Here is a 15,886-nt window from a genome sequence, read left to right as displayed (position 1 = left end):
ACTGAGGTGTAGTGAAACGGCACTGCATCTGATCTTTTAATGTGAAGCATTGGAGATCAAAAGACCCGAAGTATTTGGGAAAAGAAGTGCTGAAGAAAGAGTGTCTAATAAAACAGTCTCCTACTACTCTCCTACTACTCCTCAAGGGTACTGGCTGCCTTTACTAGAATCGTAGGAAGCGAAATTACACAATAAATTCGGATTCAAATTGGAAAAGGTCGTGGTTGCAAAGTTTCTAATTTCAATAATGTGTTTCGCCTTTTCGTGACACCCCCCCCTCCCCCCCCGCAACCAGTTTTGGCCCTTTCCTCGGACTATCTTCAGGCTTACACCACCATTAAGGCTGCTGGTGGCGGCAGACGGAGCACGATCCGTAGAAGTAAAATTGCAGTGCCATCTGTACTTCTATGGATTTTCTCCATCTGCTGCCACCAGCAGCCCTAATGGTGCTGTAAGCCTGAAGACGGTCTGAGGAAAGGGCCAAAACCAGTTGATTTGATTGTAACATTTTATACCGATCACTGTGCTCCAGTCAAGAATGCTTTCTAAAATCCTACAGTAGCTCTGTTTCACAGTCACACAAATGTGACATGAAAAACTAGCCATAATACACTCACGGGAATATAAAACTACATAAAAACAGGTAGATTAAAATACATGTTACACAAGAACTCATAAGATTGCATAAGCAAATACATAAAGGTCTGCATGACCAGGCGAAAAGGAAAGATAAAGTGACAGTAGCGTGATACATAGCGAATCAAGTTTGCCACAAAAGCCTAGTAATTTGCAGTAAATTGGCTAAAATTTGAAGTGCCTGTACAGTGCATGCATTCAGTAATCAACAAAGCCAGACATCAAGCACCAGAATCAGGAGCTTCAAATCTATGGTACACCATATTAGTGAGATACAGCTCAGCTCATCTGTGATAAGAAAAGAATTAGGGAACTTGAAACACATCACAGTAAGCATTTCTTACTGTGCTGCAGTAGTAGGTAAAGAGGATAAAGAAGCAAGAACATCAGCAATTGGGCATAAAGTTTTCCACACCCCATTGCTTTTGAAATCAAGATTTGTAAGAGTCTTGTTCGTGGGGACTCTCTCCAATGATCTGCCTAAGCTTTTTAGAAACAAAGATGTGAATGTTGGCTTAATTACTGGTAAATTATGTTCATAATGAGTGCCCCCCTCAGCAGTAAGTATGCAGGGTCTGCTGTGTACAAATTGGAATGTAGCAATTGCGAAATAGCATATATAGGCGAGGCTGGCAGGAAGTTTAACCCTCAAGTGAGTGCACCTATGTATGAAGTGCACTCTCTGCAAATAACATTGTCTTGTACCATTCCACTGTTGTTTTACAATTGCAAACACACACCTGTTCCTTCATTATCACTTCAGCTAACACAGTGCTAAGTTGTGGTATCATACATCAAAGTCCGCAGCAGTAATATACAACAGATGAACTAGGTGAGAAAAAATTTACAATCTGTGCTTGAAAATGACACAGTTTGCAAGCTATTGGCAAAATACCACGCTGAGATAGTTACCAATCTGTAATATGATATAAATGCACTATTTAATGCTTTGTGTTTATATATATTAGAGGGGAAATATTCCACGTGGGGAAAAATATATCTAAAAACAAAGATGATGTAACTTACCAAACGAAAGCGTTGGTATGTTGATAGAGACACAAACACACACACACAAAATTCAAGCTTTCGCAACCCACGGTTGCTTCATCAGGAAAGAGGGAAGGAGAGGGAAAGACGAAAGGATGTGGGTTTTAAGGGAGAGGGTAAGGAATCATTCCCATCCCTGGAGCGGAAAGACTTACCTTAGGGGGAAAAAGGGATAGGTATATGCACGCGCACACACACCCGCACACACACACACACACACACACACAAAGCAGACATATGTAAAGGCAAAAAGCCTTACCCTCTCCCTTCAAACCCACATCCTTTCGTCTTTCCCTCTCTGTCCCTCTTTCCTGATGAAGCAACCGTGGGTTGCGAAAGCTTGAATTCTTGAATTTTGTGTGTGTGTGTGTGTGTGTGTGTGTGTGTGTGTGTGTGTGTGTGTGTGTGTCTCTGTGTCTATCAACATACCAACGCTTTTGTTTGGCAAGTTAGATCATGGTTTCTTTTTTTCCTCTCTCCATACCTTGCTTTATGAAGTACTTACCTACCCCTCGAATCTCGATCTTCCTGTCCTGTCCTGTCCTGTGCTGTCCCCTCGGAACAGGACATCCAGAAAGGCTTTTAGACCAAAAGAATGATTATAGATTACATATATTTTAAACCAATAATTATATTTTACTTTAAAGACTTAAAGTCCCCTGCTCTGCCTGCCTTTCTTTGTTTCTTCCTTTCTTTATATCACTACACAGAAGCAACAACACAGATGTCTGCTCCACCTGGAGCATTGATGCCTCACATGTCTTCTCATAAAGGATGACGACATTACATGGAACCTCATTGTGCTAACACTGCTAGCTGGTGGTAATTTGGCAAACTTTTCAAACTTCTCTTGTAGATGAGGGCAATTGAGTGGTTAAACGAAACAGTTTTTTTTTTTTTCCTCCAATGTGAAAAGATTTATTGCATAATATTAGAATGGTGTCCAGCAAATTTCTGTACAAAGGAATAAGAACGCTAGAATGAAATGAGTACTTTATCTGCACCATACTTAACATCAGCAAGTCTAATATTTGGACCAGGTACAGGACCAGCACACAATCTCCAGTTCAGAAATTTATAAGTTACTTCCATATTCTTTGCTGTAGTTGATAATTGTGTGCCTTTTAATATTTAATTACTCTTGAAGTACTTTTTACAACATGGTAACTGAGCCACAAAAAACACTAACAAATCATAAAAATCCTGTCTAATCATAGTAATCAACAACGGAAACAGTAATAAAGAACTGCTTACCTGACTTTGCATGAATTGTGCAGCATCAGCACTGCTGCACCCCTGGAGACTGTTAAGTCCTTGATGTGTCTTATCGCAGACATTATTTATCCTATTTTCATGTCTTTCTCTCATTCAAATGGCTTGTGATTTATTTCTCTTAAATGTTCTGCAGAAGTTGAGTGACTTGTCCTATACTTCCAGCTCTGATTTATTCTTTGTATCAGGTTTCAAATGTGCTGGTGTGTCTTACATAGCTTTCATAACGTATGTTTCATTCTATTTGGTATATTCTTGCCTTCTGGTAGGTGGCTTTCCTTTTTTTGTTTTAGGATGTACTTTTGGACTGAATTTTGTTTCTGAATGCCATCTTTGTCTTGCCTTAGGAAGATGTTTGTTATTTCATGTCGAAGAGTATGGTTGTATACCATTGTCTATCACCTTGACTCTCATTTTCTTTTTATGCATTCTTTATATCATCATTTTGTGTGCTCATTTTTTTACTTTTGTATTGTACCTATTGTTTGTTGCTCTAAATATGGCGATTTCTAGTTATTTTGGGTGATTTAAGGTCTGATATACAATTGTGTGCGTTTACGATAAATTTCAGCTATGCTGTTTTTGTTTTTAGTTGTTATATCTAAGAAGTTTATCTGGTTGTAATGTTTTTCCATGATGCATATTAACAGTTTGTGTATTGTTTGTTTTTGTGCAACTGGTCAGCTTCTGATGTTGGTTCACAGATTAAATAGAGGGCATCATCACTGTATTTGACATAGTGTAGTATAGTGCATCTGTTTGTGAAAGTTCTTACAAGGTAATGGTCTAATCTGTCACGTTGAAACCTGCCCTGAAATTTTTTTTTATACAGGAAGAAAATGCCAAAGAAAAACACTAAGAATAGAAAGTTGAAAATTGCCCGACTCGTAGCTCGCCAGGCAGCTTGCAGAATATACACTTATTGGAATTGCAGCAGACAGTGCGTGTGCAACATGGCTGGCACATAGTGTTGATTGTCGAAACAGTGGTAGGCAGATAACGCGACACACTGGATCCTAATTTGTAAAGTGAATTTAAATTTTCATTGATAGTTTCTCTGATGCAGTTGTTTATAGTTGCTATTCACTTGAATCTGCGAGGGTAGGCTGAAAAATATTGCACATGTGCTTGTAGAACACCGACAAAAACAGTTAGGTAGTTCAGTTAAAAGTTACATTAAAATAAAATTCTGAAGCTTCAAAATCATGGTCACTGTTAAGACTAACACATTTCTCCCAATGTATAATAAGCTTTTTTATTCAGTCACTGAAACATTTTTCAAACTCGTCTCGAATTCAGGACTGGACAGCTGCCTTCAGCTCATTGGCCGAGGTGTAATGATTATCTTTGAGGTCTCTCTTCAGAGTACGGGGAGAGGAGAAAGAAATTAGAATTGCAAGGCACCAGTTACATGTGACGTGTGTAGACAAGCATTGTCATTTTGTAAGAATACTGATGCTCTGTTGTCTCTAACATGTCAAACTCAGCTTTGGAGGTGGTTTTTTTTTTTAGTCTGAATGTGCTGAGAAGAATTTTCCATTGCCACTCATACCACATAGTTGGTCACTTAAACTTGGAGAGCATCCCAAAACACAGTGAAAATAATTTTTTTTGTTGTGTCCTAAACTCTTGCCCCTTGAGAAGGTGACAGATGTTGGAATACAGCACTTTTTGTCGTTTCTCTTCTGGGTCTCAACAATGGACCCATGACTTGTCTGCCATCACAATATTCAAAAGTGAGTTGTCTCCTTTATCACAGTAGTGAGTCTGCAGCTTGTGGTCTAGTGGCTGGCATTGCTGCCTCTGGATCACGGGGTCCTGGGTTCGATTCCCAGCTGGGTTGGAGATTATCTCTGCCCGGGGAGTGGGTGTTCATGTTGTCCTCTTCATTTCATCATCATTCATGAACTTGGTGAGATTGGACTGTTTAAAGATTGGGACCTTGTACAGGTGCTGATGACTGTGTAGTTGAGCATCCCACAAACCAAACGTCATCGTCATCACAGTAACATTGCAAAAGTTGCTTACAGCATTCCAAATAATGCTGTTTGCTCTTGTTTGAGAGACAATGTGGTAACCATTGTGCACAGATTTCACAGTATTAATTGTTCAACAGTGAAGCAGACACATTCATTGGATATTCCAATATGGCTTACGATACACTTTTGGGTGATTAGCTGGTGATTTTGAATCAAATTGTTGATAGGTTTGCGATGTTTATCGTCTGTGGCAGTGATTGGATGTCTGCTACATGTTCCATCAACAATTGTCTTTTTCAGGCCCTCAACCATGAAATTTTGCTACCCATTGATTAACAGTAGATCTATCAGCAGCACTGTCACCATTAACAGGCTTGAAATGATAACAGCACAATCTCAAGTTGTGTTGACGTAGCACTAGAATACATCTCTATAATTCCACTGCTCAAAACACACTGCTGAACCCAACTCATTCAAACGGCACATACATACAGAGGAGAAAATTACCTTCTCTGTGCCACGTGGCACATATTTAAGGCCATTTAGGTCTTGTTCTAAGAGCATGTGTGCATTACTTTTCAGCATACCTTAGGAATTAGCAGTTGACCATCTCTGTATTGCTAAATGTTTAACAATGGAGATAAAACTGAACTAATTTTCTTTGTTTTTTCTTCGTATATGTATACTGATGGCGTATGTTCTTATGCAAGTTCTCTGATGGCATATGTTCTTATGCAAGTTCTAGAGAAACTCTGAAATTAAACAGTGTGCAGAGCCACTTTCGTTTCATAAAATCTGAACACGAATTGTGTAAGTAGTATAACTGGAAGAAAGGTTTACATGAAGGATGAAGTTAGTGTCAAAATGAAGCTTGCAAAAGTGTGAGAGAACAACTAGTCTAATTGCTTTTGAGTCAGTTCATAGTTACTGAGGGAGAGCAAAGAGACTGTGCTTGTGCTTTCTGAAGTGCAAATGAAATGAGTGTTAATCATTGTTTACTGAAAGTAAACATGCAGAGATGTCATGTACAGGTAATACTACAGAGAAATTCATGCTGGTAAGAAGACAAAGCTTCTTGTTTTATCCCCTGAAATGCTGTGTATAAAGCCTATCAGCCTGGTTTCATGCAAGAACTGAGTGAAAACCAGATTTCGTATCATTTCAAGTGAAAATAAGTGTGTTTCTTGTATAGTCAGTGAGTGTTAACATTGTATGCAACGTACTGGTGATAAGTATCAGTGGATTACTTTTGCAGCTTTAATTCTGTCTTCAGGAACCTCGAGTTAAAAAAAAAACTGTCTACTTGCAAAATCCTGTAATCGCATAGCAAAATCTGGAGAAATGAGGAAGAATAATTTCCCATATTACATACAAAATGTCATTTTACCAGATGCAGAAAATAATTCACTGCTTTTGTTGGTCTTGTACTCTGGACATAGTAACACCTCAGTTTTTACCACAGTGACAGAAACACTTAATATAATGTGTAATTCAGATTCCACCCTGTACTAAAAGTGTAAAAAAAATTTTTGACAGTGTAAACATTTTTCAGAAAAATGTCAGACATAATAATATCTGGTTGCACTTTCATTTCACGTTTTCAGCAAAACAGTAGTGATAAAGTTCGGCCATTTGTGCATTGTCAGTTTGCATCACTACAGTTTACAAGTCTGATGAAGTATGCGGCACAATATGCAGAAAAGTGGCCGTGACCATTTCTCACTCTGTTCCAGTTCTCTCTAAATAAAACTAGTAATTGCAAGAAATGTGAACACATTAGTTTCTCTTTTACTAAGTTGCTTGTTTTTGTGCATTAGGCACTTCTGCCTTTTTGTGATTCCCACAGAGAATAAACATGAAACCATTTCATTGTTGGTAAAAGATATACATTGTTCGAAAATTATAACTGTGCTACAGGAATTGTTGTAAAATAATTCATGTCAACAATGTCATGTCAATGAAAGTTCCTATTGGTGTACTTGGTGGACCATAATGTAACATCATAGATAGCTGTTATTTTCTTTCTTCTGCTAGGCACTTGGAAAAAATTTGTCTGCAGTAGTTCAACTGCTGATAAGAACTGCAAGTTATTCAAAAGAAACTTAAATTATTTGAGACATTGTGGTTAAGTGCGTAATTTCGAATGTATGCACTTTGGACTTAATGCTATGTTCTATTGTGCCTGCGTTTCCGTATTCGCCACTTTGTGTGTTAGGCAGAAAGGGCTGTACAAACCACTGTTAAGCAGTTCTTCGTGCAGTTAAAAAGAGTAAATTTATAACTATTGTAAACAGGGTGTATACGACCCGGGAGAGCCGGGAAAAACCCAGGAATTTTTTCATCCTGGAGAAAACTGGGAAAAACCCGGGAATTCTTTAGAATTCCGGGAATTTTTCATTGTTTTAGTTTTCAGTTAAATTTTTGTGATTTTGACTAGTAAGAACCAATACTCTAACAAGGATATTATTGTACCCCACTTCTGCAGAATAATACTGCAGCAACAAAACATGAACGAGAGAAGAAAACAAAAATAAAACTTAAGCCACAAAGGAAATACGCCATATACAACAATAAAACACAGTGCTCATACAAGCGTCTGCCAACAGCAAAGTGTGTCAAAAGCTTTAGGAAGACTATGCAATGCTTCCTAACAACAAATTGCCTCTTTTGAGTGTGACATGACAGCTGTTTACATTAGATTCATTTGAGCAGTTCCGGTTGGGCTCTTGTAAATGTGCAGTTGAGTGGTGTATGAGTTGTACCTTCTCCCGCTTCTGGCTACAGATGTGTGACTGGGCGCCACTATCTAATATTGCCCCAGTTGGGAAATATCGGAGATCCGGGGCTGATCCACAGAGCAGTCTGTGTTGTTGTGGGGAGGTGGGTAGTCTCCACTTGACCTGTGTTTACATTTAGTGATTTTTGCTGTTTCCTCTTCATTTATTGCTATCACATTAAATGAAAACAAAATGGATTTCTGTGGCCAGGAGCTATCAAATGATTTAAAATATGTTCGCATAATTACGAAGGCTAAAATATATTATTAGTTTCAGGTTTTATTTCCACCTTTCTGACAGTTGAGCATTAATCGCCTTGCAGAAAAATGAAGTTATTTTTGTCGGTTAGCTAAAGAGATTTGGCTTTTATCAATCTTTTGTGGTGAGGCAGTCAATCTATTTGAAACGGTTTAATTTCACGCTTTTGGCTAGTTTCAACTGTTCGCTGCATTTCAAGTGCACATATTCCATCTTCTAGCTCGGATGGCATTATGCCATAATAATGCAGGGGGTGGCGGTGCAGTGTGTACTAATTTTCCCTTTCTTCTGTCATCCAGTATGTAGTCCATATTTTTAATTTTTTTTTTTCTATAGAAATTTTTGTTGGGTGTTCTCAAGTTTTTAATATTTTTATTGTGTAAATAATTGTTTTGTTGTTTGTCAGTGTATTGTTTGTCCATAGGAACTATGGTATTTCCTTTCTCTTGTAGAAATAATGTTCTCAATATGTAGTTCCTTTGTTTTTGTAATGTTATGGATGCTGAGTATCTCTCTCTCTCTCTCTCTCTCTCTCTCTCTCTCTCTCTCTCTCACACACACACACACACACACACACACACACACACTTCTAGTCTTTTGTTGCCTTGCTTAATGTATTTCATTATTATTTTACAGCATCCAGCGAACCAAAAACATATGCAACACTAGTTAAAACTGGTGGAATTGGTGTTGGTACTGCATCATTCTCATCAATAGCAACAGCTACAGGTGCTGCAGTAAAACCGACATCATCACCTGTAAGTCAAGTAACATTTTTAATATTCATAAGAATAATAGTAAATGAAAGATATAAACTGTATATGGGTTGCAGCTGCCCTCTATTTTAATGCGGAATGTATCATGCTTAATGGTGAATTTAAGATGCTTGTATCTAAATACTAGTAGTAATTTACATTTGTCCGGTTCAAGTTACAACCATACAATTTATTCTCTTTTGGTCCATTATGGCCAGTGGACATCAGCTGGTATGTATTTCTCGATTCAAAAAACTTTACCAACAGCCGTATATTTTGGGTTATTTTACTTTATATATCATGCTACCAGTTTCAGCAATTCGGTATTGCCATATTCAGGCCCCTGCATAATAAATTACGTGTGATGTAGCATTTACATATAATCGTTCATTCTCTTTTCATAGAGATCAGTTTATCTATATTTAACACATGTTAACATTGCTATTTCAACTTCCGGCAAATGGTATAAGATGACAGTTGAAGAGTTATTGTTACGTTTTATTTATCTTCCATTTTGTTTTCGACATCAACAGTAGTGTTACCGTATTTTGATGTTTATATATTTTCCTGGATCAACTTTAGTAATAGTGGATCATTTTTGTGTTTTATTGTATACAATGGACCAATACATTTGGGTTCAGTTCGAACTACCATATTCCTACATTGAAATAGTCTTAACTTGAGGTATAATAGGTCTTTGTTAAGCATTTTACATCCATTGGTTAGCATATGACGTTCCTTTTTGTACAGATTGTCTCTATTAATAGTACTCATATCAGTAGTCAAATGGGACTCTATTACAGAAGTCATACGGGAGATTGATTTGACTGATAATAGGGCGCAGTGAGGTCGTCATTTTAGTTGTGAATACCTAGATAGTGGTCACTGTTTATGCTGCCATCATTTCTTTGACAAAACCTGTTTGCCGATACTAGGTTTTCAGGGAGGTTCACCGTGATATAGTCGGATCACTGAGTGAGACATGTAGTTTGGCAGCAACTCTTTGTATTCTAGTGGGATGATCTCTGTCATAACTGTAGTAGCGTTTCGGCTAGAATAACCCCTACTGATTTTGGCACGTAGGGGCTAGTCGTACATAATTGTTGGAACTTATTGTAGTAAACTAATACTGTTATTTTTGGGGACTTTCCTTTGGATGATAGGTGAAACTTTTGCTTAGCAATATTTATATACCTCTACATTATTTGAGCCCTTGCATGTTGCACCATTGTGTTTCCTACATTATACAGTTCTTTTCCTATATATTTTGTTGTCAAAGATTCTTAGCATGAATGTAATTTTTCAACCTTACTATTACGCACTGATTGTTTACCTGAAGCTTACTGTCTAACTTTCATATGAACTCGTAGATCTTGTCTTCTGCAATTCTTTGGATCCACTTTATAGCAGTGTACTCCCTTGGTTGACAGCATTTAGTAGTGATCGTGTTTTTAGGTTATCGGTATCTTTTACGCTACTTTTATATTTAGGACAGTGAAGTAATTATTGTTTCCTTATAATGCCAACAGCCTTTTAGACCCAAACTGACACAGTCACCAATTCACTTGTGGGAATTTGGTATGTCTTGACTACACCTGAGGAGTATGATAAGGACCCAGTTAGTTTATTAGCGTGTTAGTGTGGTCCTTGCTTCTCCATACAGTTTAGAGTGTATGCAGTTATGTTTTTACTACAGATGGGTTTTGGTATTCATGCAGATAGAAAAGATACTCATTTTATGGTATTCGCTTCAACACTGTAGTGGACTTGCATACCCATTTACCTTCCCCGTACTCGTGTACCTTATCGCTACACAACTTTTTAGGTCTTAGTATTTAGATGGCTTGGCATCTATAGATAGGTCATACTCCCAATGACATTGTATGAAGTAGTCGGCTGTGAACTTCAAGGATTTGCCTTGCTTAAGTAGGATTTGACTTTCTTGTTTGTTTGTTTGGTTCACTGTGGTAATGCCAACCTCTTCAGTGATGTAAATGAAACCAATCATATCTTTTATTCCGATTTACTTTATAACCTAGGCCACAAGTTAGTTGTGAATATTCTTAGTGTTTGCTATGCATGATATTTTCTCTTAATATATAGACTGCCATTGGGTTTTGTGTCAAGTTATTTTTGATACTGTGACAACTACTTGTCTTACCATATGTGATTTTGCCTAGGATGTAAATATGCAAACTATTGTAATTCATACCTTATTATGTGACATAGTATATTGTGCTATATATACAGAGAGGTTTGGTTTAATGCTATTAACAAATGCATACATACATTTTAGTCTATTGTGCTGGATGGACACACAGATTTGATATAATGCTAATACTTCCATTATTTTCAAGTTTGAGGTATTATGCTTACCTGTCACTTGTAAGCTTAACTTGAACACCCTTATATCACTACATGTATACTCCTTTATTATGCAGGGGCCTGAAGATGGTAATTTTGGATTGCCGAAACATTGCATTTGATATATGAAATGAAATAACCCGAAGTGTACGGCTGTTGGTAAAGTTTATTGAATTGAGAAATAAAATTTATTTGTTACGTTTGTCCCACTTTTACCAATTTTTGCGTCTTTAAATTGTCGTGCTATGGACTTTCTAAGAGGTTCTTGTCAAAAGAAATAGTTGGATATACATGGTGATTCATGCAGATAAGCAAATATTTTAATTTGTTATTCTACAAGTAAAACTAAAGAAAAAAGTTCATATAAACATAGGTCCTCAAATGTTTAGTTACGGAGTTATGGGTAATAAAAGATTTTGCCTGAAATTAGCAACTTCACTAATATGAAGCCATTGTAAAAACTATATGAGGTTAAAGTGAAGCATGATTTCCATTTATTTTGTTGTTATTGATCTGGTGAATCTAATAAAACATGTCCCAGACATGTATCTGCAGCTGTTTTCCAGAACATCCAGAGAAGCAAAGATTATTATACAAGTAAATGCTTATGTCTTTGGTGGCAACTGTTAGTGAGCTGTTTCAGTCGTTTCCTAAGCTTGAAACAAGTTAGATGTCTGTAAGTAAATGCTTATGTCTTTGGTGGCAACTGTTAGTGAGCTGTTTCAGTCGTTTCCTAACCTTGAAACAAGTTAGATGTCTGTATTGTTCAGTGAAGGAACATAACAACTGTGTATTTAAGTGAAACCACATAGTAACTGTTGTAGTTTGTAGGTTTACGAAATAGGGATGTGTTTCAAATTGACAAAAGAATATGCCGATATGGTGGGTAATGCTACAGCTGCAGTTAACAAATATCGCGTATTTTATCAGGCACTGAGGATTCCGAATGCACGAACCATTAGTGGAGTATTTCGAATGTTACAGGAGACAAGTTCTCTGTCTAGCATTCATAATGATTAAGCGTAAATGTGTGGTGTGGTGTGGTGTAATCAACACACATTTTATTGGACCATTCATTTTCCCAGGACGTCTAACTGGCAAGACGTACTTGCAATGCCTTCAAGAAGAAATGCCCCACTTGTTCAAAGATGTTCGACTTGCTACGCGATTGCAAATGTATTTTCAAAATGACAGCCTGCCTCCACATTTCACTAATGCCATTACTACACATTTAAACGAACATTTTCCCCAGAAATGGATTGATTGTGGTGCTACATGTCTGTGGCCACCCAGATCGCCCAATTTAACACAAATGGATTTTTGTGTATGGGGATGGATAAAAGACCTAGTTTATGAGGACAGAGTCAATACACATGAGGCATTGCTTGCTTGCATTATGAATGCAGTAGACGAAATTAAGAACAGTCCGGGTGCAACTGAAGTGAGCAACAAAAGCTGTTCATACATGCATTGAATGCATTGAACTCAGTGGAGACATTTTTGATCATTTATTGTGAAGGTATTGTGAAATTGTATGTACAATGTACAACTTCCTTAAAACTAAGCTTTGTTTCTTTTCTGGTGTAACATGAATTCACGTGTGCTGTGGTATTAATAAAAGCAGATTATCCAACACATTCGTACAGTTTCAGTTAACTTTATTACCATCATTTCACCAAAATTAAATTCTTTACAACTTTTGTCGAATACGTTGTGCAATTGTCTGGAATTTAAAAAGCAAATTGGGCCAAGTAGTTAATAAATAAAAATTTACGAAATTGCTTCTTTACTTATCTGGATGTTCTGGAAAACTCCTGTAGATACATGTCTGGGACATTCTATTCACCAGATCGATAAAACAAAATAAATGGAAATTGTGCTTTACTTTAACCTCGTACAGTTTTGTGATGGCTTCATATTAGCAAAGTTGTTAAAATCGGGCAAAATCTCTTATTAACTGTAACTGTGTAGCTGAACATTAGTGTACCTATGTTTATATGAACTTTTTTTCTTTAGTTTTACTTGCAACATATTAAAATATTTGCATATCTCTGTGAACCACCCTGTATAAAAATGCTTTTCGACACTTGACTGCTTGTCAAGAGAGTTTTGAAATGTGCTGAAAATGGAAGGGGTAGAATTATAGTCACAAAAATAGCAATTATAATGAAAATTTGTTGATGTGACTGTGGGTTTCACATTGAGTGATATTTGTACGCAAATACATAAAAAAAACCTACATTATGGACAGGTAGACAATTTAAGAAAATTCTTTCTAGAACGAGCAGAAACTAGCAAAATACACAAAGCAATCACTCATATAAATACATCTGCTACACCACTGCAATTTCATAACCACTTCTACAACCCTTTAGATCACATAACATCAACAGATACGAAGAAAGTAAATTGGAAAAAGAAAACACTACATGGTAAGCACCCGTATCATCTAACACAGCCACACATCGATCAAGACGCATCCAACACATGGCTAAGAAAAGGCAATACATACAGTGAGACGGAAGGATTCATGATTGCAATACAGGATCAAACAATAAACACCAGATATTACAGTAAGCATATTATTAAAGATCCCAATACCACAACAGATAAATGCAGACTTTGCAAACAACAAATAGAAACAGTAGATCACATCACAAGCGGGTGTACAATACTAGCAAATACAGAATACCCCAGAAGACATGACAATGTAGCAAAAATAATACATCAACAGCTTGCCATTCAACATAAACTAATAAAACAACACGTTCCCACATACGAGTATGCACCAAAAAATGTACTGGAGAATGAGGAATACAAATTATACTTGAACAGAACCATTACAATAGATAAAACAACACCACATAACAAACCTGACATCATACTCACCAATAAAAAGAAGAAATTAACACAACTAATCGAAATATCCATACCCAATACAACAAATATATAAAAGAAAACAGGAGAAAAAATTGAAAAATACATCCAACTGGCTGAGGAAGCCATGACATGTGGCATCAGGATAAAGTTGACATTATACCAATTATATCCAAACTTATATATACAACTACAGAAATCTGTAATTATTGATACATGTTCAATTACCCGAAAGTTCCTAAATGCAATATAACATATACCGTACAGTTAAAAGGAAGTCACGCTTGATCAAGGTCCGTGTCACTTTCCATTTTTGACCAGACATAATGTCTGAGAAAAGAAAGAAAGAAAGAATAATAATACTATACTTTCTACATATTCCTAATCTGACTTTTCACCTACTGTGACAAAAACTAAGTTATTTATTTGTTCCATTAAGTGAAGAAGGCAGTGTTCCACACTTGGTAAATGGAGGGAGACTGAGTGAGCGGCAGAGGCTGTGAAGGTCTTCCACAATTTAATCAGTCAGTCAGTTTGGAAATGTCCATTTCCACTTCCATCGAAAGTAAAAGTACTTTTTTTGTGAGCATGTGAGAAAGGAATGTTTGTAAATATTATTTCAGCTCATTATTCCATATTCAAGCCTGGCTTTCATTTTCTATCCAATATTTTAATAATTTTGTGTATTTAAACAGAAAAAATAAGAGGGGTGTTCAATAAGGAATGCAACACATTTTTTTCTGAAAGCAGGTTGGTTTTTTTCTGTATTCTGATACACTATATTATTCCCCACTCTTTAGGCTACAAAACCCTATTTTTCAATATAATATCCATTCAGTGCGACAACTTTATGCCTTCTTACTGGGAGAAGCTGTATGCCCACATGGTACCACTCTGCTGATAGATGTTGGAGCCATTGTCTTTGTGCTTCAGTACCCTCCCCGTTACCCTCTTGCTGTTGCCCATGGAGTGTATACTTCATTGGGACAACAAATGGTCTTTCGTTGCTTCTGGTAGTCTTCTGTTATATGGTGAGGAGTCCAGTGGGCACACACCTTTCAGAACCCCAACTGGTGGATGAGTTTGTCAGCAGCAACAACAGAGAAGTCCAGTTGCGCAGTGAGGCATCTGATGTGATCCATTAATCACCTCAAGTTTGTCCACATGTTCCAACGTTGCAGGAGTGTCAGCTGGCATGTGGGAGATCGCACGGATTAGCACATTCTGGTTGCTATGATAACAGACTCCTTCCCCAAGGACTCAAGGTGCTACTGTTCACTGCCATGTCTCTGTAGACATTCTACACACGCCAGTGAGTATCTGTGATGCTGTGGTTTTCCTCCAAGGGAAACTCAACGACAGATACCTGCTTGGAACAAACTTTCATTACAGATGTCTTTTTGAAGGACATCTATCGAAACTTCATGAAACTGTAGGTGCTGAAATGGGAATATTCCATGATGTCTGACAGTGAATTCTGCATTTTTTCGACTGGAACTGGACGAGAAAAAATGTGTAGCGTTACTTATTGAATGCCTCTTGTATATCCGTCAGTCAGAAGTGCGTTGCGACCTCTGTAATTGATAAGAATTGGGCAAAGATTATAAAATATTTATACATGGAGCAGTCATAATTGCGAAATATATTAATATCAACTTCAATAATAAAGCAGGTAATCCAAACCACAAACTACTTTCTCTAGTTTTTACAGCAGCAGTAAGACCTTGTTAACCTTCTACATGGCCTAATAAACTATAAGCATCGGCTTCTAATCATCCTTTGTGTTGCTGGTTGCATAGATTCTTTATTCTTCATTACCTGCTTGCATTGTAACCCATGAAATTACCCATTTCATTTCTTCCTTAACACCACATAAAGGCTATAATACACAGAGCTGTATTGTATTCATTTATAATAATAA

General features: G+C 37.1%; 1 protein-coding gene across 2 annotated transcripts in view; it reads left to right on the top strand.

The window, feature by feature from the left end:
- LOC124797917 (ras GTPase-activating protein-binding protein 1) overlaps positions 1–15,886 on the top strand; it is a 152,200-nt gene that overhangs the window by 85,785 nt on the left and 50,529 nt on the right. For both annotated transcript variants that reach the window (XM_047261059.1, XM_047261052.1), the window contains exon 8: positions 8,606–8,727. In XM_047261059.1, coding sequence (XP_047117015.1) covers positions 8,606–8,727 — 122 coding nt within the window. The remainder of the gene's footprint in view (positions 1–8,605; positions 8,728–15,886) is intronic.

This window comes from Schistocerca piceifrons, chromosome 1 (genome assembly GCF_021461385.2).
Source record: "Schistocerca piceifrons isolate TAMUIC-IGC-003096 chromosome 1, iqSchPice1.1, whole genome shotgun sequence".
In the NCBI taxonomy this organism is placed as follows: Eukaryota; Metazoa; Arthropoda; class Insecta; order Orthoptera; family Acrididae; genus Schistocerca; species Schistocerca piceifrons.
This window is presented reverse-complemented; position numbering and strand designations above follow the sequence as displayed.